Here is a 24687-nt window from a genome sequence, read left to right as displayed (position 1 = left end):
TGTTTAAGACCAATCCCTAGCAAAAAATAGGCCATTTGATGTCCTTGAATCATAAAATCACAGGGAAACAGGACTGGAAGGGACTTTGAGCAATCCATTCCTTGCTCCAGTCTGCAAACATGTATACCAATGTGATTCCAGATAAATGTTTGTCTAACCTGTTTTTGAAATCCTTTGCAGCCTCCTCCAGCAATCTATCCAAGTCCTTATTATGCCTACTGTAAAAAAAGCCATTTCTGATATCTAATCTAAAACTCCCACCTGCAGTTTACACCCATTACTTCTTATCATGCCATGCTGGGCATGAAGAACAGCTTAATTCTCTTCTTCTCTGAATCCATCTTTTATGTATTAGATAATGCTTGCATTCTCCTGTGTGTGCCTTTTTGTGTACAGCTGGACTTGGATGAAAATAGGTTAAAGGAAAAAATGAGAAAAAATTACATTTCTGCCTGAGACAGTCATTTTAGCTGATCAGGCAGCAAGTGGCTGAAATGGAGGAGTTGGAAAATGCTGGGCAGGGCAGGGTGATTTGCTTAAGGCAATCTGAGGCCCTAAACATAGTGCATGAGAGAGAGGCTGGTGCCTGCCATGTGTTACACATCTCTTATGACAGTGCCTGTTTGGCATTTCTGTCTTACCTGCCCGTGTCTCAGCCTGTATCTCTCACCCGTCACCTGAACTGTGGCCAGGAACTGTAGGTGCTTCTGTCAAGCCTGATTTTCAGGGATTAAGTTGGTTCTCTGTTTCCATTTTAGTTCTCTCCATTTCAGAAGTTAGAGATGGGTAAGAAACAGTAGGGACTGAGAAATGTGGCAGCTGGTAACTGACCCACGTACTTAATTCAGTCCTCAAATGTCAAACTCCAGATATAGGAAATATCCAGGAAATACCTTCTTCCTTCCCTCTTCACGTCTTACAGGTCCTGGCAAAGGTTCCCAAAACTCTGTTGTCCAGAATTATCCCAAACATGAGTCCCTGGCTACTCTGCTCCAGACCAGTATCCCTTAGCATGCATACTACAGAGGCTTCCCAAGCATCCTGCAGACATTCCAAGGCTCTTAGGAACACCAACCTGCTTTCATGGCACCCTTTGACTATCTACTGTGTCCTCTCCCAAATGTCCACAGCCATGCCAGCCTCATGGTATTTGTTCAGACTGTTTGGCATCTAAAAACTGGAGCTTTATGGTTATATAGATTACGTATATGGTAGTCTGTATAATTGCAGGTAGTTTACTTGGTGCTACCTATGCTTTGGATGCATGCAGCAGCTCTCCGGTATTCCAGGTGTAAGGCATACATGTGGGTGGGTGAAACCAGCCAACCAGATACACTCCTCATCTCATGAGGTCGTTTGTGGGGCGACCTTTGGAGCTGGTTTGTGCCTTTGGAGCTGACATCTGAACAAAGACACAAAGCATTTCACACGATTTAAAGCTGTTGTCTGCAAACCTGAATAGTCACTGATTATACTGGAGTCACATTTTCTTTTCTGTGATGAAGACCACAAACTTACTTTTAAATTTAAAACTATGAAAACTCATGTACTTCTGCTAGTTGTGTAATTCTGAGAGCTGGGACCTGAAGCATAAGGTTATAGTGCTGTTTATACTGCCGAAATGTTTAGACTTTCTTTGAGTGAATGGGTATTTTACAAAGGGGAGAGGAAATAATTGTTTCTCATGTCACTTAATTTTTGAAAGAGAAAGCCTATGGAAATTATTCCTCAAGTCCCTGGAGTCTAGAATTGCCTCATTCCACTCTAGCAGTGAACATACTTCACAAATGTGCAGTATGACAGAATCTTACCTGTAGGCTAAATTTCAAAGACAGATCTCAATTTTACTAGTTTCTAAAAGAACAGTTTGTATTAACTCTGACTGAATTTTATTTTTATTAAGGAAACCATTTCCTGGTCTTGGAATGGGAGTGACTATTAATATTATGGGTATAGGAATTGGTATTATCTCTGATTATACATGTCTATTTTGAAATGAACCTGGAGAAGTCCCCCAAGTGTTTTCTGTTGGTAACTGTGACACCCAGTGGTTATTTAAAGAATTATATAAATGTAGTACAGACAACTGCAGTGAACCTAAAGGCTACACAAAATGCTGAGGTTTACACAATAAGTGTGGGCTTTTAAAAGTAGTATTCTTTTCCTTGGTAATGTGTACAGATAGTAAAAACCCCCTATTTTAGGAGTTGTAAGGCTTTCATCCATTTAGTTTATGTTTTGCCATATTTAAAACCCACACATACATATATATCTTTGTATTTACTTGTACAAAGCTTTCTCATACGTTGTGAGACTGAGGTTGCAATTCTGGTGAAACACTGACAAAAAGTAGCTTCGTCGCTGTGAAGTATGAAATGGCTTTTAATTCTTGTTGGCAAAAAGCTGGCTCAGAAGAAGTATGGGAGATAAAAGAACCTTGTTTCCTCTCCTTTGTTTGCCACTGACTCATTGTGTGGCTTAGAACAAATTGCTTGTGTGCATGGCTGATAAGTACTTCATAAAGGTGCAAGGTGTAATTAGTATTAATCTAGGTGGCATTCACCTCCAACCATTTATGCCATAGTCAAGAATGATTAAATTATATGCTGTGTATAATGCATCATACTTATATTCCAAAGCATAATATTACTTTATGAGCTGTGTTTTATTACAGAGCTCTGAATACATATACCTGGTAAATGAGAAATTAAATTGTATTCCTTAGAGATCACTGACCATAAAATGTTTACTCCTGGGGGCATGTTTTAAATAAAGGAATAGCATCAAAATTCAGAATATCTAATTGCAGTAGACTAAGCAGCATGTGCCCATTGTATATATATATATTAATCTATCTACTGTTTGGAAATGTCTCAGGGAACTACTCAGGCAAGAAGAGTTACCCAGCAAAAGGAGCAATGTCACAGGGCATCCTCTTATAAACCTGGAGATTAGACAGAGCTGCAAAGTCAGTTACTGCCTAAGGCCCTTTTTTTTGGCTGCATTAGCTGTAGCTATACTGTGTGCCTCAGGAGTGCACTTCAGCTCCCTGAGTATGTGCACCCTGTCTACATCCAGGATTGGGATGACATCTGTATTCCCACCATTGAGTTGTCTCTATCCAGTTTTTATGCAGAGAAACTGTGGCTAGAAAGGGAGCAATGAAACATGCTGGCGAGTCCACTTGTATCAGGGTGAGGAGAGAACCAAGACAGACAGACTGACAGACATACACACACACGAGCTGAAAGGGTGCGTTACGCCATCATTTTTTAAGAACATCAATATTAATTTTTTCACACTTTTTTTAATAGTTTCACATTTAAGAGTATCATATGAAATATTTGTCACTAAATCCTTAAATGCTGAATTCGAGATAAAAATACTTTTCGAAACTGCACACGTTGGAACTAAATTTGTTTATCATGAAAAATACAGAGTTTTTATATGTCATTATTTGCAATTCTGTAACATTTACTAGTCCTGGTTTCATACCCTGCTGCCCCAATATTTACAAGGACACAGAAAGATAGAAACAGGTAGAAAAGTGTGCCCAAAGAAAATGAAATAATATTCGATAAAGTGCACTGTTTACTGTGTTGCTAACAGATTGTCACCCAGTGCTGTTAACTGCAGGATGAAGAGTGTTTTTGTCTTCCAGCTTCTGATAAGAACGAGTGTGTGTGATACAAGGTTGTTCTAACATAAGAATATATACTGGTGCTTACTGATATACTAACACATGTATACACTTGGCACGATTCTAGTCTAGTCTCCGGAAGGAGCTCATGAGCAGATCTTTCGCTCTTTAAACTAACCCTGAAATATGGATGTTTGCTACAGAAATTTGGGTTTGCTTAGTTTCTCTCCACTATTTATTCTGAGTTTGAATGACTTGGATTCTGGCTCTAGGTCATTGATGCCTGCTCTTGTTTTGTTTTGATTTTCATATTACATGTAGCTCATTTCAATCCTTCCACTAGCTTGTTTGTTTGTTTTGGTTTTTAGCCTTAAAAAGCTGGATTTTATTCCTCAAAGACTGGACAAGTCATGTTAGAAACTAGTTTGTCTTCTACTTTGTTTATAGCATATTTTGCTAGCCAGCATAAACAAAGCCTTGGGCAATTTGCCATCCTATTCTAGACAGGATGTCTAACAAGTGGAGTAAATGCAAGGTCTTTTGTTTACGTTGTGAACTGAGTTTGGAGTTTTCTGCTTCCCAGTTCAGTATTCTTTATTCTAAGAGTGTTTTCTTATCCTCTGAGGAGAAAGTTACAACTCACAATGTGCAAATCTACATTTTTAGGTAAAAGAACATCTAGATATGTACTAGATTAAATGTGTTCCAATACTTGAATCACAGGAAAAAGAGTATGCTGAGAGAAGAAAGAAGTCTGACTTGTATGTTGGTATTCACCTTAGTTTATGTGTTGGGAAGAGCATACTTGAAAGACGTGAGCAGTGATGTATTTTACCCCTTCCTACACACTGGTGCCTGGTATGCCCTGGAAGAGAATCTCCTAGTAATTGTTATTAATTTCTATGATGTAGCACTCCAGTGGCTCATGAGGTGTCTCTGGTGTCTTACTGAAACTGAATGTTTCAGATACAGACATAAATATCACAAAATACAGTTTTCTTAATAAAGCTACACCCCTACTGATTAGCCAGTGCCCTGAGGTCTAGCGATAATAAGACCTTCTGACTTAAACCTCCATGCTCATCCCTCTGCACACTCCCTTCTGTGACAAACCAGCTCTTCCAGCACTCAACTTTATTTCTATAGTTAAAAATTAGCACCTTGTTCTCAAGAGCATCACGGTCTGGCTGTCTGCAAGTGGTGGCTGCTAGATATGCACATACATTTATTGATTTCAGGGAGAAAAACAAGAAAAGGGGAAAGAAGAGAGCTTAGGGGTGGAAAAAGAGCAAGAAAGTGGCTGCAGGAGTCTGCTAGCAGAGTGAGAGCCACAGTGCTCTGTTGGGAGATCAAAACAAGTGGATCCACCCTCATAATCTTCTTCTTGCACAACCCCTGACATGGCTATGTGTGGCTGTGTTTCACCCTGAAAAGAGGTGAATAGAGGACAGACTGCTGACTTACACAACGTTTAGAGGAGATAGAAATGAATTTTTAGACAGCTCCTGCAGCCAGTTCACTGAGTAAAATAACAACTATAAAGGATGTAGTAAGCAAGTTGATTTTGCATCAGAGTGCAACTAATTTAATAGTTATCAGGCCAGACTCCTGCCTTCTGGTGTTTTGAATGCTGAGATATAAAAATAAAATGTGTGAAATACAAAACAGGATTTCTAGATGGTGGGAGTGAGCAAGATTTTATTAAGGATATTTGTTTAAATACTGCTACAGAAGATGTAATACAGATCATACCATCTCACTAAGTCACAGGAGTTCAAGAGTTGAAAATGGCCATTTAGAACTTGGATGTATAAATAAGTGTCAGAGAAACTGAATAAGTTCTTTTCTCTTGAAGTTGAAAAACCTTCTCAGACACTACAAATGACAGAAATTTCATCTTGTTCACCAGAAAGCCTTTCCAGAAGTGTCAGTGACTCATAGATTCAATGTCAGTCCTAAAAGCCTTCCAGCATGAGGAGAATATGAAATGATGAAGCATCCTCTGCGACACATCTGCTTGAAGTACAGCACAGCGCTCTTTTAGCACCCATGGTTTCAGGAATACAGGCACTGAACACCCATTTTCACAGCAAGACAGGATTGTCTCTTCTCTGTGGAATTTTTTGTTTGGTTTTTTTTCGTCTTCAAGCACAGATAGCCAAGGAAGGAAGTAATTGACTGATTGGTTACTTGTGACTACTGAACAAAGGGCCCTTTAAAGAAATGTCTTTGAGTGTAAGGAAAGTTATCAGTTGTTAACCTACTGTTGATTTGCATTAGAAGATCACTTAGACATTCTTCCTCCAAAAGTCCTGTCTGCTGCTTTGCAGAGGCTCAGATGGGGCAGTGTAGCTTTGCTTCATCGTCACTTACATTGTGTAGTATTCTGGGAGGAGTACAAGGAAGGGATGAGAGACCAACAGAGAAATGAAAATAAATTAGGGATGTAATATATCAGCCATTGATTATAGCAGAATTTCAACCCAGCTGTGCTAGAAATGTGCTCTGTTAGTTTGGACAAGCCATTGCACCAACTGACACCTCACACCCTTATTTGATTTAGGACAGAAGTTTCATGATTAGCTTAAGCCAATCTGAGACTGTACTGCTGCCAAAGGGACATTCCTCCTCCTTCTTACATCAGACCAGGCACCCACATGACCATACAATAAACTGATCCAACTGAAAACCAGCCCAGGGAAAAAGAAAAAAAAAAGAAGCAGACATTAGTTTTTAATTGAGTCTGCAAGATAAGCAAGCTCACTGTTCCACCTGAAGGTTGCTGGGGCTAACGAAGTGGATGGACTGGGAACAAACAGCTAGAGGGACAGAGAGGTTAGAGAGGGGCAGAGAGGTTAGAGAATCGCCCTCAGTGGCAGTGAGATTCAGCTGGTGAGTCTTATTAAGTGGGTACCTTTCCTTTAGCATGTAGCGTGGCCCAGGAGGGTTTGCTCAGTAGAGAGAAGCAGGTTGTGCTGCCACCCCAAGAGCTGTGCTGTATGCATTGGAGGGGTTGTGCTTTGGGTTAGCTTTGGGCTTGTCCCCTGCAGGAGCCTGCTGTATTAGGTATGCTCCTGGAGCGTCTTCCAATTTACGTGATAACAAAATCTTATGTAGATGCACCCACTGTGTACCTAGGGGTACCACTGGTACTAATATTTTTTGAGACCTCTAGATGCTATCATCATAGGAAAGTAGAGCCTGTTTTAACTCTCTTTTTGGGGTAGAGAGGCAGGAATGTAGCAGACCCAGCGCTGAGCAAGAAAAAAGAGACCACAAAGATTTCATGTGGTTTTATCCCCACAAGAGACTGAGTCTTTTCTGTGGTCCTGCTTTCAAGCAATGGAGGAGTGCCAAGGTCTCTGTGGTTCCCATTGGCTATGGTGCACTCAATGCTTTTCCCATTTGAGATTATTACCAACAAAAAGCTCTGCTTTTCTCAGCTCCTGGATGCTTCACCAAAGTAGTCTGTGGACTCACATTCTAATTTAAATGTGCCTTTTTGAGCAGCATCCCTAATTTGCCCTTTGGGGGTGTTCAGTGTATTTAAGCACTTATATTTTTCATGGGCCACTTTGGTAGTTAAAGACAGCAGGGGGCACCAAATCTGCATAATTCTGTTAAAATTACAGCATCCAGGTCCATGCTCATAAAACTGAAGTTATTATGCATACTCTCGGTTTAACATCCAGAATTTTGTTCAAGTACTGATGTTTTCCAAGATACCTGCTTGATTCGCAGGAGCTACAGTGGTGAAAATGGAGGTCGAATTTCCACAAAGGTATACATCTGGGCCAGCAGCAGACCTTTCTCCTGCCGGTTGACATCCCACTCCCTCCCCTACTTAGTGTTGTAGGCTCCAGAGCCCATGCCCGGGATGATGCTCTCTCTAATACTTAATTCAGGCAGCTGTTTGTGTTTACAGAACTGAAGGCTTTGCTTTTCAGTTCCAAAGTATCCTAATATTGGTGTTGTGAAAAGATTTTATGCTCAAATCACAAATTTTGGACTTTCTAATGAACTGATCTTCCCAATGGCCATGCAAAATGTTCTCAAATCTAGAATAAGTGATGTAGCTTAACTCTGCCTCTGTTCTTTTGCAGAAGCTGGAACTCCTTTCTTTCAAATTATTAAGAAAAAATCCTCTGCAAAATGAAAATGAAACACAAAACATATTATCTCGTGGTTCTTTGAATATTAGTTTAAATGTAATCTGTGAGGATGGATCTGATTCAAAAGCCTTCTTAATGTGAGTGGTTCACACTCATGAAACACCTGTGGGTACACTCAGAAAAGTAAAACCTATTATTTGTATATATAATATGTATGCATTATTTGTATTTTAGGCACACTTCAGGATTGGATCCTCATTTGATAACATACAAAGAAAAGTAACGTTGCAGTTTGATAGACACTGTAAGAAATCTATTAATTAGGAGCTACTAGTAGTGTATTTCTGTTACAGCCAAGGACCAGTAAGATGAAAAAATGTATTCAAACCTTGCTGAGATGATCACCACATAATTTTTTCCTGCCCTGCATGCCTGATCTTGGATTTCTATTCTTCTAAATTTAAAATCCTTCTTTGAAAAATCAGACCACAGAGAGAGACAATGAAGCAGAATAGATAGTCATGCAACTAAGAAGACAACCTGGGTCTGAGACATGACTGCTCATTCTGTGGCTTTTGGTAAGTCAGTTTAGTGTCAGATTCATAAAATAATTTAGTTATTTGAATTTTAAGTTTGGCTTGTTAGGTGCACGCCTAAGTAAGGCTTATTTATGTACTTTAAATGCAATTACTTGTTGGGTAAAATGGGTAAACAACATACCTGCTAAGCCTTCCAGAACAACACGTTCTGGAAGGCAATTGCCATTTTTTCAGACAGCAGGAAGAGGACATCTTGTTGTTGGGTGACCAACACTCGATGAGAGTAGCTGCACATTAATGTGCATGTTAATAGCTTGGGTAAGTATCTAACAGCACCTGTCCTGGTCTGTGCTGAACTAGTGGCACATGCTCAGCTGATCTGTACATGTCTAGTCTGTCCAGTATATCTGGATTCAGTAATATTGGCAGATCTGAAAAAAACAGAGAAATCAAGTGTGGTTTCCCCCAAGGGGATACCTCATTACTAGATTACTCTTCATGATTGCTTTACTGAGCATTTTCTCTAGGGGTTCACAAGTCTTGTATTTTTTGTGCAGTTTCACAGATTCACTGACCTTACAGCATTATTGTGAAGAGAAGTACATTAAATATTATAAAGAGTCCTGATACTGCCATAATGGGAATTGCATACATATCTAGTGTAAATAGTCTCCACATTACCATTGATTTCTTCATAGAAGGTTTACACCCTTGAACTTTTGGCTTCATTTGTCCTACTCACAATAGCAGGTGAAAATAATTATTTCAAAACCATATTTTACAGTCACCCGTCAAAAACTGTGTAGGACTCTAAATAACAGATCTGGATGGTTCCTTAATCATCTGCAGGTAATCATCTGCATTTCTTCTGTCTCCATAGCTCTTAAATCTTGTCAACTTGGACATCCCTGGAAGTGTTCAGGGTCAGGTTGGATGGGGCTTTGAGCAACATGATGGATTGGAGGATGTCCCTGCCCATGGCAAGGGGGTTGGACCAGGTGATCTTTAAAGGACCCTTCCAACCTAAACCTTTCCATTTGTTTTGTGATTTAGAGTGTGTTAGGTAAGGTAATGAGTCTCTGGTTTGTAATTTATAACCAAAATCTAGCTAAACATCCAGTCTTAGACTTGGATGCAGTGTGCATGGTATTTTCAAAGGTAGGTTGTGGAAGCATGATTTGCTTGACATTTTTACATTGCTATTAGTATCATGCTGGGAACATGCAAGTTTAGCAACATATTCTCAATTTCATGTCTTTATCAATAGAAAACTCTTTCTAATTCCTAATTTAAATCACTTTTTTGTGTTTTAAGACCATTACATTTTACCCAATCTGTAGTGGGCAAAGAATATTATATTATATTTCCACACTTACTACCACTTTACATATCTGAAGACTGTTTTCATGTGTGTCTGCAGAGTTTTCTTTAGGTAGAATGAGCTCAGTTCTTTCTGTCTTATCTCCAAGGCTGATATCTCTAATATCTCCTGAATTATCTCAAACATGTGAACATAGTTTTCACAAATGTAGTGTTCCAAAATGTCACTACTTCACATCTTCAGTGCTGCATTCTGTCTTGTATATCCTAGTACAGTATTTACTGCTTTCATTCCAGATTTATTCCATTTGTGATAAAACATGCAACTATTTTTCTGAGTACTGCTGCATCATGTTGGGAAAATGCAGCTGGTTTTGCTATTATTTTTTACTATTCATGGTTCACTGTCTAAATGAAAGGATTTTGTACATAGCATTCCACCTTAGGTCTAGCGCTAGTCAAAACTCCCATTAATATTTTGGATAACACAGTAGAGAGGATTATCAAATAGCATTCAGCCATCAGCTGCAGAGGATCCCTTAACTGCCTGTGAAAGGGTAGGATATAAATTGAGAATCAGCATGACAAGTTAAGAAATCAGTATGAAAAGTATATGCAACTCAACAAAGAAAAGCAAGAGCTACTTCATTTAGGTAGAAATAATTAAATACACAGTATTAAGAGTGGCAAAAATCAGACAGCACTGGGAAACAGATCACAGAGTTAGGATATACGACTTTATTGCTCATTCCTTTTCCCGAGACCTGATACTTTGTTATAGAAAGAATTTAGTTTCATTTCATACAGTTTTACCTAGATTAATCATTGGTCCTCACTATTTCATTCTTGCTCTCGTTACTTGTTTAATTTAAATTAACAGAAAAATAATGGAATAAATAATTAAACATGCAAAATGTTGATCTTTCCAAGGCTATTTCCTTTTCTTAAGATAGTTTTTATCTTTTCTGGTCTTCTATCTTTCAGGATTTCTCAAATATCTAGTCAGTCTGAGATTACAGCCACTTTTAAAACATAAAGCAAAATGGAAATATATGCCAGTCTCCTTGAATAAACTGGCTTTCCTGTAGGGACATTTCATGCATATCTCAGACTGTCTCACAATGTTCTGTAGTATTTAAGAAACATTTTTCTTGGTATCAAAGATAGTAAAATATTAGTTATTATTGTGAAAAAGCACATTTTCCTATCAATACCATAAAACTTGCGTATTGAAGCAGAATCTCATTCAAGAAGTTGTATAGACAGAAGGATGAATGTCTGCTGTTAGCCCCTGTGAATCTGAGAGATATTCAGATATGAAGTCGTGTGGTGATCTACTTTCACAATATAACATGACACTAAATTCAGATGCCTCAGATTTGAGGCCCAAAATTGCAGGGTTTGGAATTCACATATGATGTTCAGAGACAGAAGACATTAATTAAGTTAATAAAAAAGACTGTGCATAAAATGAGTTTATATGACTACGGTCCGTGCAGCCTTGGACCAGAGTGCTGTCAGAAAATTTCTCTTAGTTTATCTGGAGATTCCCCCCACTTTTGTTTCACACCTCACCTAGGAATTCAAACAGGCTGAATATATCTTTGCCTTGCAGGACTGTTAAATTAATGTTCCTACAACTGGAGTTTCTAAAATCAAAGTTATCTTTTTAAAGAAGACCCTGCCTGCGTAGTGGGGGAAAATGGAAGATTTCATGCAGTTTTGTAGTTAAAAGCATATTTTTATTTACTTAAAATGAAGTCCTAAACCTGATAACAAAGAATATTGACAAATACAATCAAAGAATTGCAAACAGCGTAATGTGTTTGGTTTAAAGTTAGGCCTAGCAGCCCTGCAGGATGAAATAATCCACATAGGATAATTTTGGAATGGGTAAAGGCATAGACGCTCCCCAATGAAGTTTCTGGATTTTAGTGAGGAGGTACCATTTGTTGGAGCAGAAGGGTAATTAAGTTTTTGTTCCTCTTCACTTGCACCAAGATGATTAGCAGGGGAAACTCATTCTTCTGAGTTTTGCAAGGCAGATACTTTTCAGATAAGAAGTGAATTTGCTTATTTCAGACAGTCTGGTAAACAACCATCAGAGGACAACTTCTCTCAGTTGCTGTGTCAGGCTCACTGCAGTGTGGGCACGTCGTGCCATGTTCAGCTATCTTAGTTGCTCAGGTGAGTAGTTAGTTGGTAGGCAGATCAAACTGTTTGCTCAGCTACTTAAGCTCATTTACAGTAATTCTACCTCCTTTCTTGGGATACACTAGTCCATCCTCTTCAAGGTAAAAAAGAGCTCAGTAACACTGTTTGTGAATATAGGTCATCTTAATTAATTTTCCTAGCGACTTTTGTTAAATTTGTGATATAATTTGTGTGAGAATTTACATGTCACTAATTCACACTATCCTTGCTGGAGACACTTCAGTTTAAAAGGAAAACAACTTACTGTACTTTCAAAGCAAGATTACTTTCTCCTAGCAAGACAAAGTGGCCTTAGTGGGAACTAGGGCAGCTAAGCTGCAGTGCTTGGAAATTTACACCCTAATTATCATGAATTAGCTTCTCCATCTGGACCAGAACAAATATGTGAAGAATACTCAGAAGATTGTCCAGTGCATTACCTTTTCCTGCTGTATGATCTTCACTGAATGCATGTGTGTTTTCTGGTCATACTGTAATCATTGCAGTGGAAAACCCTTTTGCAGTTTAAATTAGCAAAAGTGCTTTTTTATTTTCAGTTATTTTAATGTTCAAAGTATCCCTCAAAAGGTAGCATACATATATATGTAAGTTACAATAGTAACTGGTGGATCATTAACATGAATTGGATTACCAGCACTGATAAAATATCATATTTGCTTCCATTTCCAGACAGAGTCTCCTATCTTGGCTACCTTCAGCTTTGCTTGTGATAATTGTTTCAATGAATACTGAATTATTATGACTCAAATGAATGCTTCAGAAGCCAAAATAACCCCTCACCTGAATACTTGCTGAAAAAAATTTTTATTTTAGAAAACTATGTCCTCAAAGCAAACCTGCCTGGAGTTAGTTTGATTTTGAGAGCTGCTTTACTTGCAATCCAAAGCAAACAAAATCTGTTAGAAAAAAAAAAAAAAGACTTCGTTTCTATTATATTTTTTTTCACAGCAGTTTATAGGTCAACAATTTATGTAACCCAGTCAACAAGAAATGCATATATAGCATCTACGTCTTTGAATCAATTAGCTGTCTAATGTCAAGGTAATTACATTAATATAAGGCTGTTGCAGGTTCAGGGAGGAGAGAGCTTGGTTTCTCTAGAGAAGAACTAAATGCCTTGAACAGAGAATAAAATTGTGTGTGTATGTGTGTGCGTGCAGTACTTGTGAGTCATGACAGTTTCTAAAAGGCTGTTTAACTTTCTGAAATTGATGTGAGTCATTGTTCTCTTCCCAGGTAATGACTAGTTAAGATCATATTTAGCTCTTCCATTTCTCTAGTAATCTCTGAAACTAGTATTTCATTGATCTTCCAGTGAACAGCTGCCTCAGAGTCCTCAGTGACAAGTAAATGGTTTATGAAAGAACACAAGGTAGTTCCATCTGGAGAGCATAGATGACTAGAGCTGTCACCTGTTACTGCTCAGCCAATTCTATCACATTAAAGTGACAACTGGTTTAACAAAAGAAAACCTTGTACTGAGTGTTTAATGTAGGTACAAAACATTCAGGAGTTGGAAAAAGGCAACTCTGAATGACATAGAATAAAAATAAGTGCAACAAGGGCAGACTTTTTACTTATGACATCATAAACACTGTTTCTCCTAGAGCTACACTGAGTATTTCACTTGGCATCCTGAGTAAACTAAAGATCTAGACCGCAACTTATCTGACCCTTATGGTTTAGGCAAGTTTAGTTAGACATTTCAAGATAACAAAAAAAGAGCGAGAGAATCACAGAATAGGTCAGGTTGGAAGGGACCACAGCGGGTCATCTGGTCCAACCTCCCTGCTCAAGCAGGGTCATCCTAGAGCAGGTTACTCAGGATTGCGTCCAGATGGCTTTTGAATATCTCAAGGGAAAGAGACTGCACAACCTCTCTGAGCAACCTGTTCTGGTCCGTGGTCACTCACACAATAAAGGTGTTCTTTCTCTCATGCAGAACACAAACTAGGAGACTTGTGGTACAAAATCCGCTAGAACCTCCAACCAGAATTGCAAACCTTCTGTTCTTTGTAAGAGATGGGTAGATTGCAGAGAATGATCTTGTCTTGCTGGTTTTGCTTCAGACTGGAAATATTTTATATGATGTTAAAGCCAAGATGGCTAATGTATTAAAGGTTTATATTTAGAATAGGAATGATCTTCCAGAACAGCATTCTCATGAGATTTCTTGCTAAACATGTTCCTACTCCTCCATTGCCACCCCCAAGCTTTTCTTCTGGTATTTTTCCAATTTACAATATGAATTCTTCAGTACTTGTTGTCAAATGCTAAAATAGTTTTTATAAGGGACTTTAGCTGAAGTGACTAGAAATTCTAAGTGATACAGAGTGCTATAATCATTAGTTTTTCTCCTATAGTTAAAAATATCCCTATTTATAGGGGTTTTATTTTCTCTGCTTCAATATGGGGAATATGTTTCAAAGTTACAAAAGCTTAGGGGATCAGTTCGGACAGTCTTTACTTAAATTTAGTGTTTGATAAAGAGTTCTGTTATTGATGTGCTAATAATACAAGTCATGTTTTTTGGGCAACTGATTTATTTTTTCCCTTTAAACAGAGGTAAGTCAAACTTGATACTAATTTATCAAGTTTGAAGACAAGGAGGCAGTGTAATAAGGGTACTTAGCTGACAGCAACCACTCCATTCCTACTGTTGCTGCAGCACACGCTGCTGTATGTCTGCATGGCCTCTCCTTCCTCTTACATCATAGGTGTGCCCACCTCTCATAAAACTGCATCAAAAACAACTTTACTGAATAAATACAGCCATAAAATTATGTTTATATATTCATTAGTCAACACTGTTATTTATGCAGACCATATTGTAACTATTCATTTATGTGTGCAAGTTGAAAATGACTAATACCATTAATTCAGTTATATATGTCAATTTGGTGAAATACTGATTTTTTTCTAAACTATAGCAAAGACACTAAGTCTAGATTTACTGCACCAGATTGTTGTTTTTGGGACAGCAGGGATGAGCATTCAGTATCAGTCTCAGGAAAAAGAGACAAACAGGAAGAGCATTTAGTTTCGTATGAGAGAATTTAATCATCCTCTGAGAAGGAGAACTGTTGAAGGGCATCACATATTTGTCTTTGTTCTGGCATGTCTGTTCAGAATGATGGAGCCATAAGGTGTGGAGAGCATCAGCAGAGCTTGTAGATTAGCAGTGTTACAGGCTCTGGGGTAGGAAAAAATGAAACATCTTTAAAATCAGAGGAATTTGGCTCAGAATGTTATTTCAGTGTTTGGACAAATGCATATTTTATGCAATTTTTCCTATTAGCATAAGTAGCTCTGCAGGATCTTCAGTGACTGATGAAGGATTTCTCATAAGTTACTTATTCAGAAAATTTGATATTCCTCTTTCATTCCTTTGATGGAATTCAGTTATTCAGAATTGATAAAGTTGTAACCCACTCCCTCCCCAGCGGAAACACAAATTAAATTCCTTCTTGGCAGGATTAAGTAATGTTAGCAAGCATTCCTTGTGTATAGTTTCCATGTATTGATTTGAAGGATATTAGGTAATGTCAAAGGCAATTAAGACTGGTTCAGATATAAGTTAAGGCCTTACTTTCTACTCCCTGCATGGGCTCTCATTTTTATGTTATGCTTTCTCTCCAGACTAAGGGTCTTGAACAGTTCACAAAAATGTTCTTTGGAAAAAAAAGTAGATGTGTTATTCCACCAATGCTGAAAATCTTACTACTGGTTTATAGAAGGCTCCTGCCTTTCATGTATTTATTGGAAGGACTTCACATCTGGAAGGAGGTGACTTTTGAAAGATGAACATGAATTCCGCTGCTGCCATGAATACTTAGGGTCTTTGGCTAATTCTAATCCTTCTGAAAATGTCACACATAGTTATTAGAGAACTGTTGAAATTAAGCAAATCCTTTCCCCATTCCATTTCACTTTAAAGCAGGACCTCCCCTGCAATTGCTTTGTCAACTCGCTTTTTGCTACTCTGTCCTGGAACTAAGAGCAGAGATCCTGTCTTTCTGGAGTGTTTAGTATCCTGTCAGACATTTCAGCACTGGTGAGGAAGCAGTCTTGATGAACTCCCAGAAGATAAAAGTTGAATTTGGAGGAGTTAAGGGAGTGGGAGGCAGTAGATGGACCAAGCGGAGAGTATAAACTAGCAAGAAGATAAGGGAAAGACAGGCTAATGGGAAAGAACTGTGCGGTAGAGGGGCGGAGGAAGCTGGAGCAATAGAGCAGAAAAGCACAGCTTAGGAATCGAGAGGTGCAGCGATATCTGTGCTCACAGAATCGGTCCACTAACCCTGCAGATAATGCAAAAACTCACAGATACCCTGATGACAAACACTCTTCTATTTGCTAGCAAGCTAGTAACATGCAGAGTCAAAATGTGTGTCGTGCCTCTGTGGTAATCAAACCATGGGACAGAACAGTTACTGAGATCACTCAGTTCAGGTGAGCGATCTGAGCTGCAAATCTTAAGCCTCAGTTTTGCCAGTGGCCATGACGGACATGAGTGTGATACTGTGTAATTCTGATATTGGCTGGCAAGTGAATAGTAGAAGCAAAGCACTACGAAGTGTCAAGCTCTGAAGAGTCTTATTTTGCTATTTAGGAACATTTCTGTATTGAATATTAATCTATGCTTTTGTAATTAAACATGGAGTTTATAGCCTGACAGGAACCTTAAAAACTTCAACAGGGATGAATGTAAAGTTGTGTACTAAGGAAGGAATAAGCCCTGGAAATTATGTAGGTTGGGACCTATTCAGCTGAAGATGACCTGAGACAGGCAGTGGTTTAGGTTGCCCAGGGAGGCTGGGCCATCTCTGTCCTTGGAGGTTTTCAAGACTTGACCAGATGAAGCCCTGGGCAACAAGTCTGACCTTGACTTGGCACTGCTTTGAGCAGGAAGTCAGACTAGAGACCTCCTGAGGTCCCTTTCGACATAAACTTTTCTATGATCCTGTGATAATGTAGTTAAAATTTATTCATCCAGGTCCTACAAAAGAAGGTGGGAACTGCTGGCAGTAAAATGAGATTATTGTCAGTGGGTTTGTGAACTATCACATTCCTGGTATCTGAAAATAAGACTTCATTAACAAAATGTCACTTGCCTTTATTATTGCAAAGGTAACCTTTTGAAAGTGAACTGACCATGCAGTAATAGAGTCATTTCATTTGGAATCTGCAGATAATCTGAAATAATAATGCATAAGACTATGAAATGCTTCTATTAATCTCTGTGGGATATTATCAGTAAAGCCCAATGATAGCAATTTGTATATAAGCATTGTTAATAATTCAGTAGGACTTAAGCTTCACAAAAGAGAGAGTCAGATGTATTATTAAAAATACTTAATCTATGAATTACAGTTCTCTCCTATAATTAATGTAATGGCTTTTACTCTAGCAGGCACTCAGTAATATGTTACACTCAAAACTATACATTGTAACAATAATATATGAATCCTAGAACTATGAACCACCTTGGCTGAGAGTGCATCATCGCCTTGTTGGTGAATTTATGGTGATTTTAGCCTCTTACTTCGGGGACTATTGGTCTTTTAAAGACTCGTCCTTTAGGTTTATACAGTTGAGGTAATTATTTGGGAGTTGAAAGGACTCATTAGCAATCCCCTCTCATCTCTGATGCCATTCTATAAATTAGCCACTGGAAATTTCTTTCAGTGCCTTCAAATTCTTTCATTATCTAGCACAAAAGGTCATTTCCCATAAAATCAAGTGCTCCAAGACCTGCTAATGCAAGGACATCCTGAACTCGTGAATCTATTAAATCTGTTTTCACAGTCTGTTTTCACGATTGGATGTTGTTTGGTTTTGAGTGCTGTCTGTTGCTCACCAGATGAACTCCGTTATTACTTGTCTAGTGACTGAATTTTTCTGGTCCCTTCATAGAGGTCCTCACAAAGTAAAAAGCCATCTTAAGTGAAGAAATCCCAAATCATGTTTGTGCTTCGACCTATGATCATAGTTGAATAGTGATAGCTTTGAAAATCAGCATCTCAGTATCTCTTGTACAAAAGCAGCACCACCACCTATTCTCTTGTGATGGCTCTGTGTGAAATTGGGATCAGACTGTATTACAGTCATATTTTCCAACAAATATGCATGGTAAAGACAAATTCTTTACTGTTCAAAAGTACCAAATCTGAACAGTGATAGCTGTAGCATTCTGAAACTTAATCTGTGAAAGAAAGCAAGGCCTTTACAGTCTTTCGTAAGACATCTTTCTCCACGGGTTTTACAAACACACTACCATGATCTGCTTGTGGGTGCTGTGGGATACAGCCCACAAAACCAGTTCATGTAAAAACTTCTTCTAGGAAGTGTTATTAAGCTTGAAGTACCTTACATGACCCATCAACAAATACATTTAAAAGGAATAGCCCCTGGCTGAAGATGAGAGGAGAGACTACAAACCAATTTTTAATCAATCTGTACATAATTTATTTTTAATTTCTTACTGACTTTCTACTTTGTCTGCAGTTTATCTCATGGTCCTTTCTGACTAATTTTTGCTGTTGCATTCGCAGGTTACAGGTGTGTGCCATGGAGTAAGAACAGCAGTCCCTTCTGGAAATGGCTTGGGAATACCTCCTTGTATGGAGGAAGCAGGAGCATTTGTGAGATTTTGAAGACAGAAGAGTGAAAGATGAGGTGCTAAACTGAGACCATGGCTGTTAAAATGAGCTGCTGAACACCAGAGAGCAAGGATTACTGGATTGCCTAACAGACTGCTGCAGAACCTCTGAGCTTTTTATTTCCAGTAATAAAAAAAGAAATCCATGTGCGTCTCAACATGTGGATGTAATTCTGTTTATTTGTGGAAAAGAAGTGTTAAAATAACAATTTTTGAAAACAACAGTTTTTCCTAAAGGAAAAAAAATACTTTTTATACATAAAATCTACTTCCTATACTCTGTATTTTTCTATTTTCTTATTCCAGATCCCTTCAGAGGATAATGCTGCATCCTCAGCTCCCACACCCTCTGTCCTGGTCTCTGTGATATACATTATTTCAAAGGAGCACAGCTGGGTGCTGGACTGTAATTTCTCATGCAGCCAGGATCAGATCCGTTAGTTTATGTGAAGGTTAGGACCAAGACCATGGAAGTATATGGGGAGCTAATAGATAGACTGGTGTTCCTGCTGTGTTCACAGGGGCTTAAACCAGGGAGAAAACGGTCAGGCACATCCATATTATTTTCGCCTTTTGCTTCATGATTTGCAGTAGTCTCATTCATAAATGACAAAGGAACCTCACCCTGCTGTGAGGTCCTCAAACCACAGAGGGCTGCAATGAGTTTGTAACAAGATGGAGATAGGAAGACTTTTTAGTGATTACTCAGACAAATCTCTGAGTACAAATCAGAGATGTACTGAGTGAAGGGTATATCTTTCCATCACTCTCCATCACTTAAACGTCTGAGGATACTTAAGGTATTCTCATGGTGTTATGTAAGAAGAACTCAGTAAGACAAAAGTGTCCTAAATGCATCTTTATAGATTTTTTCCTTTCACTATATGTCAGAAACTTTTGTAATTTGACAGCCACTGGCAATGATTAATGGCTAGCAATATGGCCAGGGGCAATGCATGTTTCAAAATCAGTACCAGGAAAGACTCTGTGATCTTGGAAGTCTTTGGCTGTCGAACTGTCTTGCAAAATGAAAAATAAGTGTTTTGCCTGTGTGTTCGATGAAGAGCTCCAAATACATAGCTGGAATGTAGGTGAGAGACAGTGAAAAACAGCAGAATATTTACCTTGGAGTGTGATGCTAAACGGACATTTAATGGTTGTTTCCACTTCTGTCTTTCATGATAGCTAGAGTATATTTATATTTTTCACAGATGTGCATATATGTGCAGGTGTATACATATAAGTGCACCAGAATCAAATGTTTTATTTTCATTTTCTTAGAAGCATCAGTTTTTCTGTACTGAATCTTAACATAGGCAATATATATCCAGATACCGAGGTAACTGTGACAAAATAAATAAATATTTCCAAGCACAACTCCTGTACCTCATTTACTACTCTTTTCAAAATGTATGGTTATGAATAAACCATTTACTTCCACAAACATATGCTCTGCAGGATTTCAGATGCAAAAAAATTAAAAGGTCAGACAATTACAATGGATTTACTGCACCCCTTTATGACACAAAGCTCATTACTACTTGCTGTGTTCTGTCCTTCTTAATTAAAGCATCAGTTCACACGTACAGTCTGGAGCAGCTCAATTATGAAAGGTTAGATCCATCAGTTTATTCCTGATTGGTTTATTAATTACCGGTCTTGATTCTTGATTCAAATCATCACTCTTTCCTCAGGATAAAAGTGTATATTATGTTAAAAATAATATACCATACTTTTAAACAAGAATATATTGTAAACTTTTCAAAAGAAAGCTTCCACTGGACTTGGCTTTGATCGAATTACAATCTCCTGTACCATGAAGTCTGACTTTAATAGGTAACCACTGGCAAATTTCTACATAGTTTTGTTACTGAACCGCCTTCAATCCATACAAGGGTAGAACAAATGCTGTGAGCTAAAACTCTTTTTCAGTTTCGTAAGACAGTTTCAAATATATAGCTTTCATCTCTGGTTTTCAAAATATTTTTAAATGGGACTTCTCATGGTTCTGTGGCATTTTCTCCTGAAAACTTTTTGCTTGCAAACCTCCTGTATTGCGTCAGCTGATGCGCTCCAAAGAAGTGGAAAAACTTTTGATAGTAAATCTAAAACAGATCTCTTGTAGAAATGGCTAAGTTGTGTCTGGAGACACTGTGGATACTGTCAAAGACAAGGTGCAAAGGCAGGAACTTATCCTTCCTTGTTTTAAATGTGTGCTTCAGCAACTTGGGTACTGCATACACCTGAAAGCCAGCAAGAGCACTCTCCCCGCTGATGGCATTTCAGAAAGGCTTGTCTTTATTTACTCCAACAGTAAATGTCTTTTTCACCTTGTGGGAAAGGGTGGACTGATTTCACTTTGCTGAGCTACTCCGCGGCGGTTCATGAGATCTTGGGCTGGGTCCCTGTCCCCTCTCCATCAGAGGATGGACGCTCCAGGGCTGGCCTCTCCACGGACCTGGGGAGAGGTAAATCATCGGATTTACCTGACCCTGAAAGGAAAAACAATAATTAAACCCCGTCCACCAAAGCACTTCAAGTTTAGGCATACAATTATCTCCTCAGGATTTGGCCTGAACTGATCCCAGCCCACGCTCCTTCCTCTCACGCTGTCGTGACAGGATTTCAGTCAGAAACACGCGGCGCTGGCAGCAGCCGCTACCCGAGCGGCAGCAGCAGCCCCCCTCCATCCCCGCACTGCCGAGCCCCGACCCCCCGCCGCACCTCCACGGAGGGAACCCGCCCCTCGGGGCCGCCCACCGCGGCTCTTCGGCGGGGCGGGGGCGCGGCGGAGGGGCCGGGCGGGGTGTCCCGGCCGCGGGGCGTTGCGGGGGTCTGGGCGGGCTCGGCGGAGCGGCAGCGGCTGCGGGGGCGCGGCAGCCGCCCGGCCCCGCGGCGTGTGCGGCGCTGCCCGGGCACTGCGCCACGCCGGCATCTCGGGGGGTCGCCGCTCTCCCGGTGAAGTGAAGGTGAAGGGGGCCGCGGAGGGCTCTCCCCGCCATGGCCTTCACCTTCGCCGCCTTCTGCTACATGCTGTCGCTGGTGCTCTGCGCCGCCCTCATCTTCTTCGCCATCTGGCATGTGAGTACCCCAGCCCCGCATTCCCCCTCCCTCCGGTTAAAGCGGGCTCCGGACCTGGGTGTGGAGGGTCGTGCCACGAGGGCAGCGGGGCGGCGGGACAGGCTGGGGCTGGGGCTGGGGCTGGGGCTGGGGCTGGGGCTGGGGCTGGGGCTGGGTCTGGGGCAGGGGCGAGCAGCCCCTCGCCCGGGGACCCGGGGAGATGCGTCCCACGGTGGGAACGGGCGCGTCCCGCGCTTCCCCCGCCTCTGGCCCCGGTGCCAGGACGGACGCGCCGTGACACCTGTGCGTGGGTGCCGGTGTTTAGTACATTTTTATAAGCATAAAGACCGGTGGCCACGCGTCTGTGACAGCTTGGTCCCCACTCCCGGGAAGCACTCGAAGGCTGAGCGCTGCCCCAGCCCTGCGCTGAGGGCTGATCAGTTTAGGGATGCTCGTGGCTCCAGCACCGGCTGTGCTCAGACGTGAGGTCTTCCAGGTAAGAACATCTGTTTTCCTTGCCTGCGAATAGAGCGTAATGAGGGAGAAACCGCCCCATACCTGATGCAGCAGTAAGGTTGCTTTTCTTTCAGTAATTACTGCATGAATAACTTCTTGAAAGGTCGGGGTTGAATGTAAAACTCTCTCATCCTTCTAATGTGTGAGCTGGATATTGAAGTCCACCTTCATTAATTTCACTGAAAAGTGTTGGTACTGACTCCTTGCTGTACACTGGGTGGCTGTGGTAGGCATAAGCATGTAACTTGGTGTTTATTTCCTCAGTAGCGAAATCATTATTATGCATAATTTTGAAATTCTCTTAAACTACTGCGTATGTTGGAATTATTTACACTGCATGTGTGCTACACAAATAACTCCATGTCATAGACATTCAGGATGGAACAGGGTAAGCTGAAAAATAGAGCAAGTCTCAGGAATACATCTGCAGCTACCTGATGGAGTAAGATAAAAAAATCCTCCTTTACTAACAAGCAAGGGAGATGCAGAATATATTTTTACTGAAATGAGAGTAAAGCTGCTAGCTTAGTTGTATTAACACTATGAAACAGATTCTTCTGTTGTGAGCATGCCTTGACATTTAATTATTTTGTACTCTTTATGGGGCAGTTACAACTTTTTTTCTTATTAATGAAACCACAAAAGTGTGGTGGTAATGCCAAGTGCTGTAGGGATGTCAAGTACTGCAAGGCTGAAAAGGATTTCTAGCAGTCAGCTACTGCATTACTCTGAAACAAAGGAGTGATAAGATTTGGATGATTACTCATGTTTTCTTTCCTCCTCTTCCACAAATCCTTAGATTCCCAAAAGTGAGAATTCTACAACTTCTTCAAAGATTTTAGGGTTAATAGTGTATTCTGCTCTGTGTTCTCTTTTTCCTGGACTGAAATTGTCGTTGTCTGAAGATATACAGTACTTAAAGAAAATCTGGCAAATTATTCTTCCATAAGTGAGTGTAATTACTGCAAATTTACTCCTAGTGAAACAATTTTTCAACTTTCAGTCTATAAACTCATAAGAACAGTCTCTTAGTACTGGAGCTCCGTAAGACAACTAGGAAATAAAACCTTTCATCAATAAACTTAAGTTTATGCAGCATGTTTCTTACATCTGTTGAGAATTTGTTGAGGAATTGAAATTGAAAATGGTTGTAAATGCTGTTCTATTGTCATAGTGCAAGAATTGGTACCATCTTTTCTTATAAATAGATAATAATTCTGTTAAAATACTTGGTTTGAGAAGGAGGGTCATAGAGTAATAAATTCAACACCCTGCCAGAATAAACTTTTAGGCATACGTGTTATCCACATATACAAAACACAAGGAATTTTATTATCCTTTCTGTAAGAATTGTTATAGTGTGGTTTCTTGTGTACATTATGTATTGAGTCATAGGAGGTTTTTTTTACCTTAAATATCTCAATTGTAAAAATCCTCCCAAGAAACAAAACTCCTACTCCTTCCTTGTGGTTTGATTATTTTTTTTCACTGTAATACTGTAAGGGACAGTCAATTTATTGTAAATAGGTTCTCCTAAGGGCAGTGGAGGATTTCAGTAATTAAATTTTCCTGTTAAAATGCTTTTTGTTCTTTTGGTTGTTAAGAATAAGCTGCTGATTAACCTGAACACCCCATCACTTTCAAAGATTTCTGAGGTTCTAGGACTGAGTAAGAACTTATATTTTGTAAATTATTTTAAACAATAAGAAAAAAAACTGTAGCATTTGGACTCAATATTGTTCTAACCTGAAGCTGATTGAGGTTTGGGCAGTTATCTGGAATGAATTAACAGTGGATCAAATAAAATTTCATTTTCTTTCTGCTGGCAAGCCAGATGAATTATAATTTTTATTAATATTGATCTAATAGGTTCAATAGTAACTGTAAAACCTAAACAAGAGAGTAAAAGGAGGATTTTTTTTTTTGGACACTGCTTTTCTGATGCCTTTCTTCTAAGAAGTTAAAGACTCTATACATTCCTGTGCTCCCTGCTCTTTGGGAACAGACAAAATGAAGCTGGTCAGAACATTTTAAAAGAATTGTAAATAAAATACACAAAATCCTTTAGACATCTGGAACATGTAATAATTTTTTTCCTGCCTCTTAGTGATCTTCTTGTGTAGATAGCCAGTGGTGTCTGTCATAATAAAAAAAACCCAAAACCAAGTTAGATACTATCAGAAACATTTGTTTAAACTCTGCACAAGAATTATCTTAATGTATTCTTGCTGAAACTTTACTCATACATATCAAATGAAAGAAAAGAGATGAAGACTATATCTCCATGTACTACATAGTACCAGCATGATTCCCTGTGGTACAGGAGTTGCTGAAACACAGAGGTTGTTCAATGACCACAATACCTCAAGCTGTAATGTCATAATGTTAGAAACATCATGTAGAAGGGGATGTTTTCATAACACTTTTGTGGAAAAGTACTGGAGAATTTAGTAGAGGATGGTGACCTTTCTGCTTGGTTTCTTGACTTGAGTATAAGTACACGGCTCTTGCTGTAGAAACACAGTTACAGTAGTGCTCTGTTTTACTAGCTGCGGTGTCATTGAAGTGTGTTTTGGCCAAGGTTTCCTCTCGAATGGACTAATGCAGCTGAGCATGTTTTGGTGT

At 39.5% G+C, this 24687-nt stretch overlaps 1 protein-coding gene and 1 long non-coding RNA gene across 6 annotated transcripts in view; both read left to right on the top strand.

Moving 5' to 3' along the window:
* LOC113946470 overlaps nt 1–18646 on the top strand; it is a 31592-nt gene extending 12946 nt beyond the window's left edge. For 4 of the 5 annotated variants that reach the window (XR_003527442.1, XR_003527440.1, XR_003527441.1 and 1 more), the window contains 4 exons: nt 4307–4454; nt 5550–6532; nt 8106–8330; nt 18380–18646. This is a non-coding gene — a long non-coding RNA (uncharacterized LOC113946470). The remainder of the gene's footprint in view (nt 1–4306; nt 4455–5549; nt 6533–8105; nt 8331–18379) is intronic. The other variant, XR_003527439.1, reaches the window with a different exon arrangement.
* A 2728-nt stretch (nt 18647–21374) lies between these two features.
* The window catches only part of CNIH3 (cornichon family AMPA receptor auxiliary protein 3), a 53006-nt gene continuing 49693 nt past the window's right edge, over nt 21375–24687 (top strand). Inside the window, exon 1 of the mRNA XM_027641599.1 lies at nt 21375–21567. Within this exon, the coding sequence (XP_027497400.1) occupies nt 21487–21567 (81 nt within the window). The 5' untranslated portion in view covers nt 21375–21486. The remainder of the gene's footprint in view (nt 21568–24687) is intronic.

The sequence above is a fragment of the Corapipo altera genome, unplaced genomic scaffold (assembly GCF_003945725.1).
Source record: "Corapipo altera isolate COAL_440 unplaced genomic scaffold, ASM394572v1 48b, whole genome shotgun sequence".
In the NCBI taxonomy this organism is placed as follows: Eukaryota; Metazoa; Chordata; class Aves; order Passeriformes; family Pipridae; genus Corapipo; species Corapipo altera.
The sequence above is the reverse complement of the archived record's forward strand: the minus strand, read 5'-3'. Positions and strand labels throughout refer to the sequence as shown.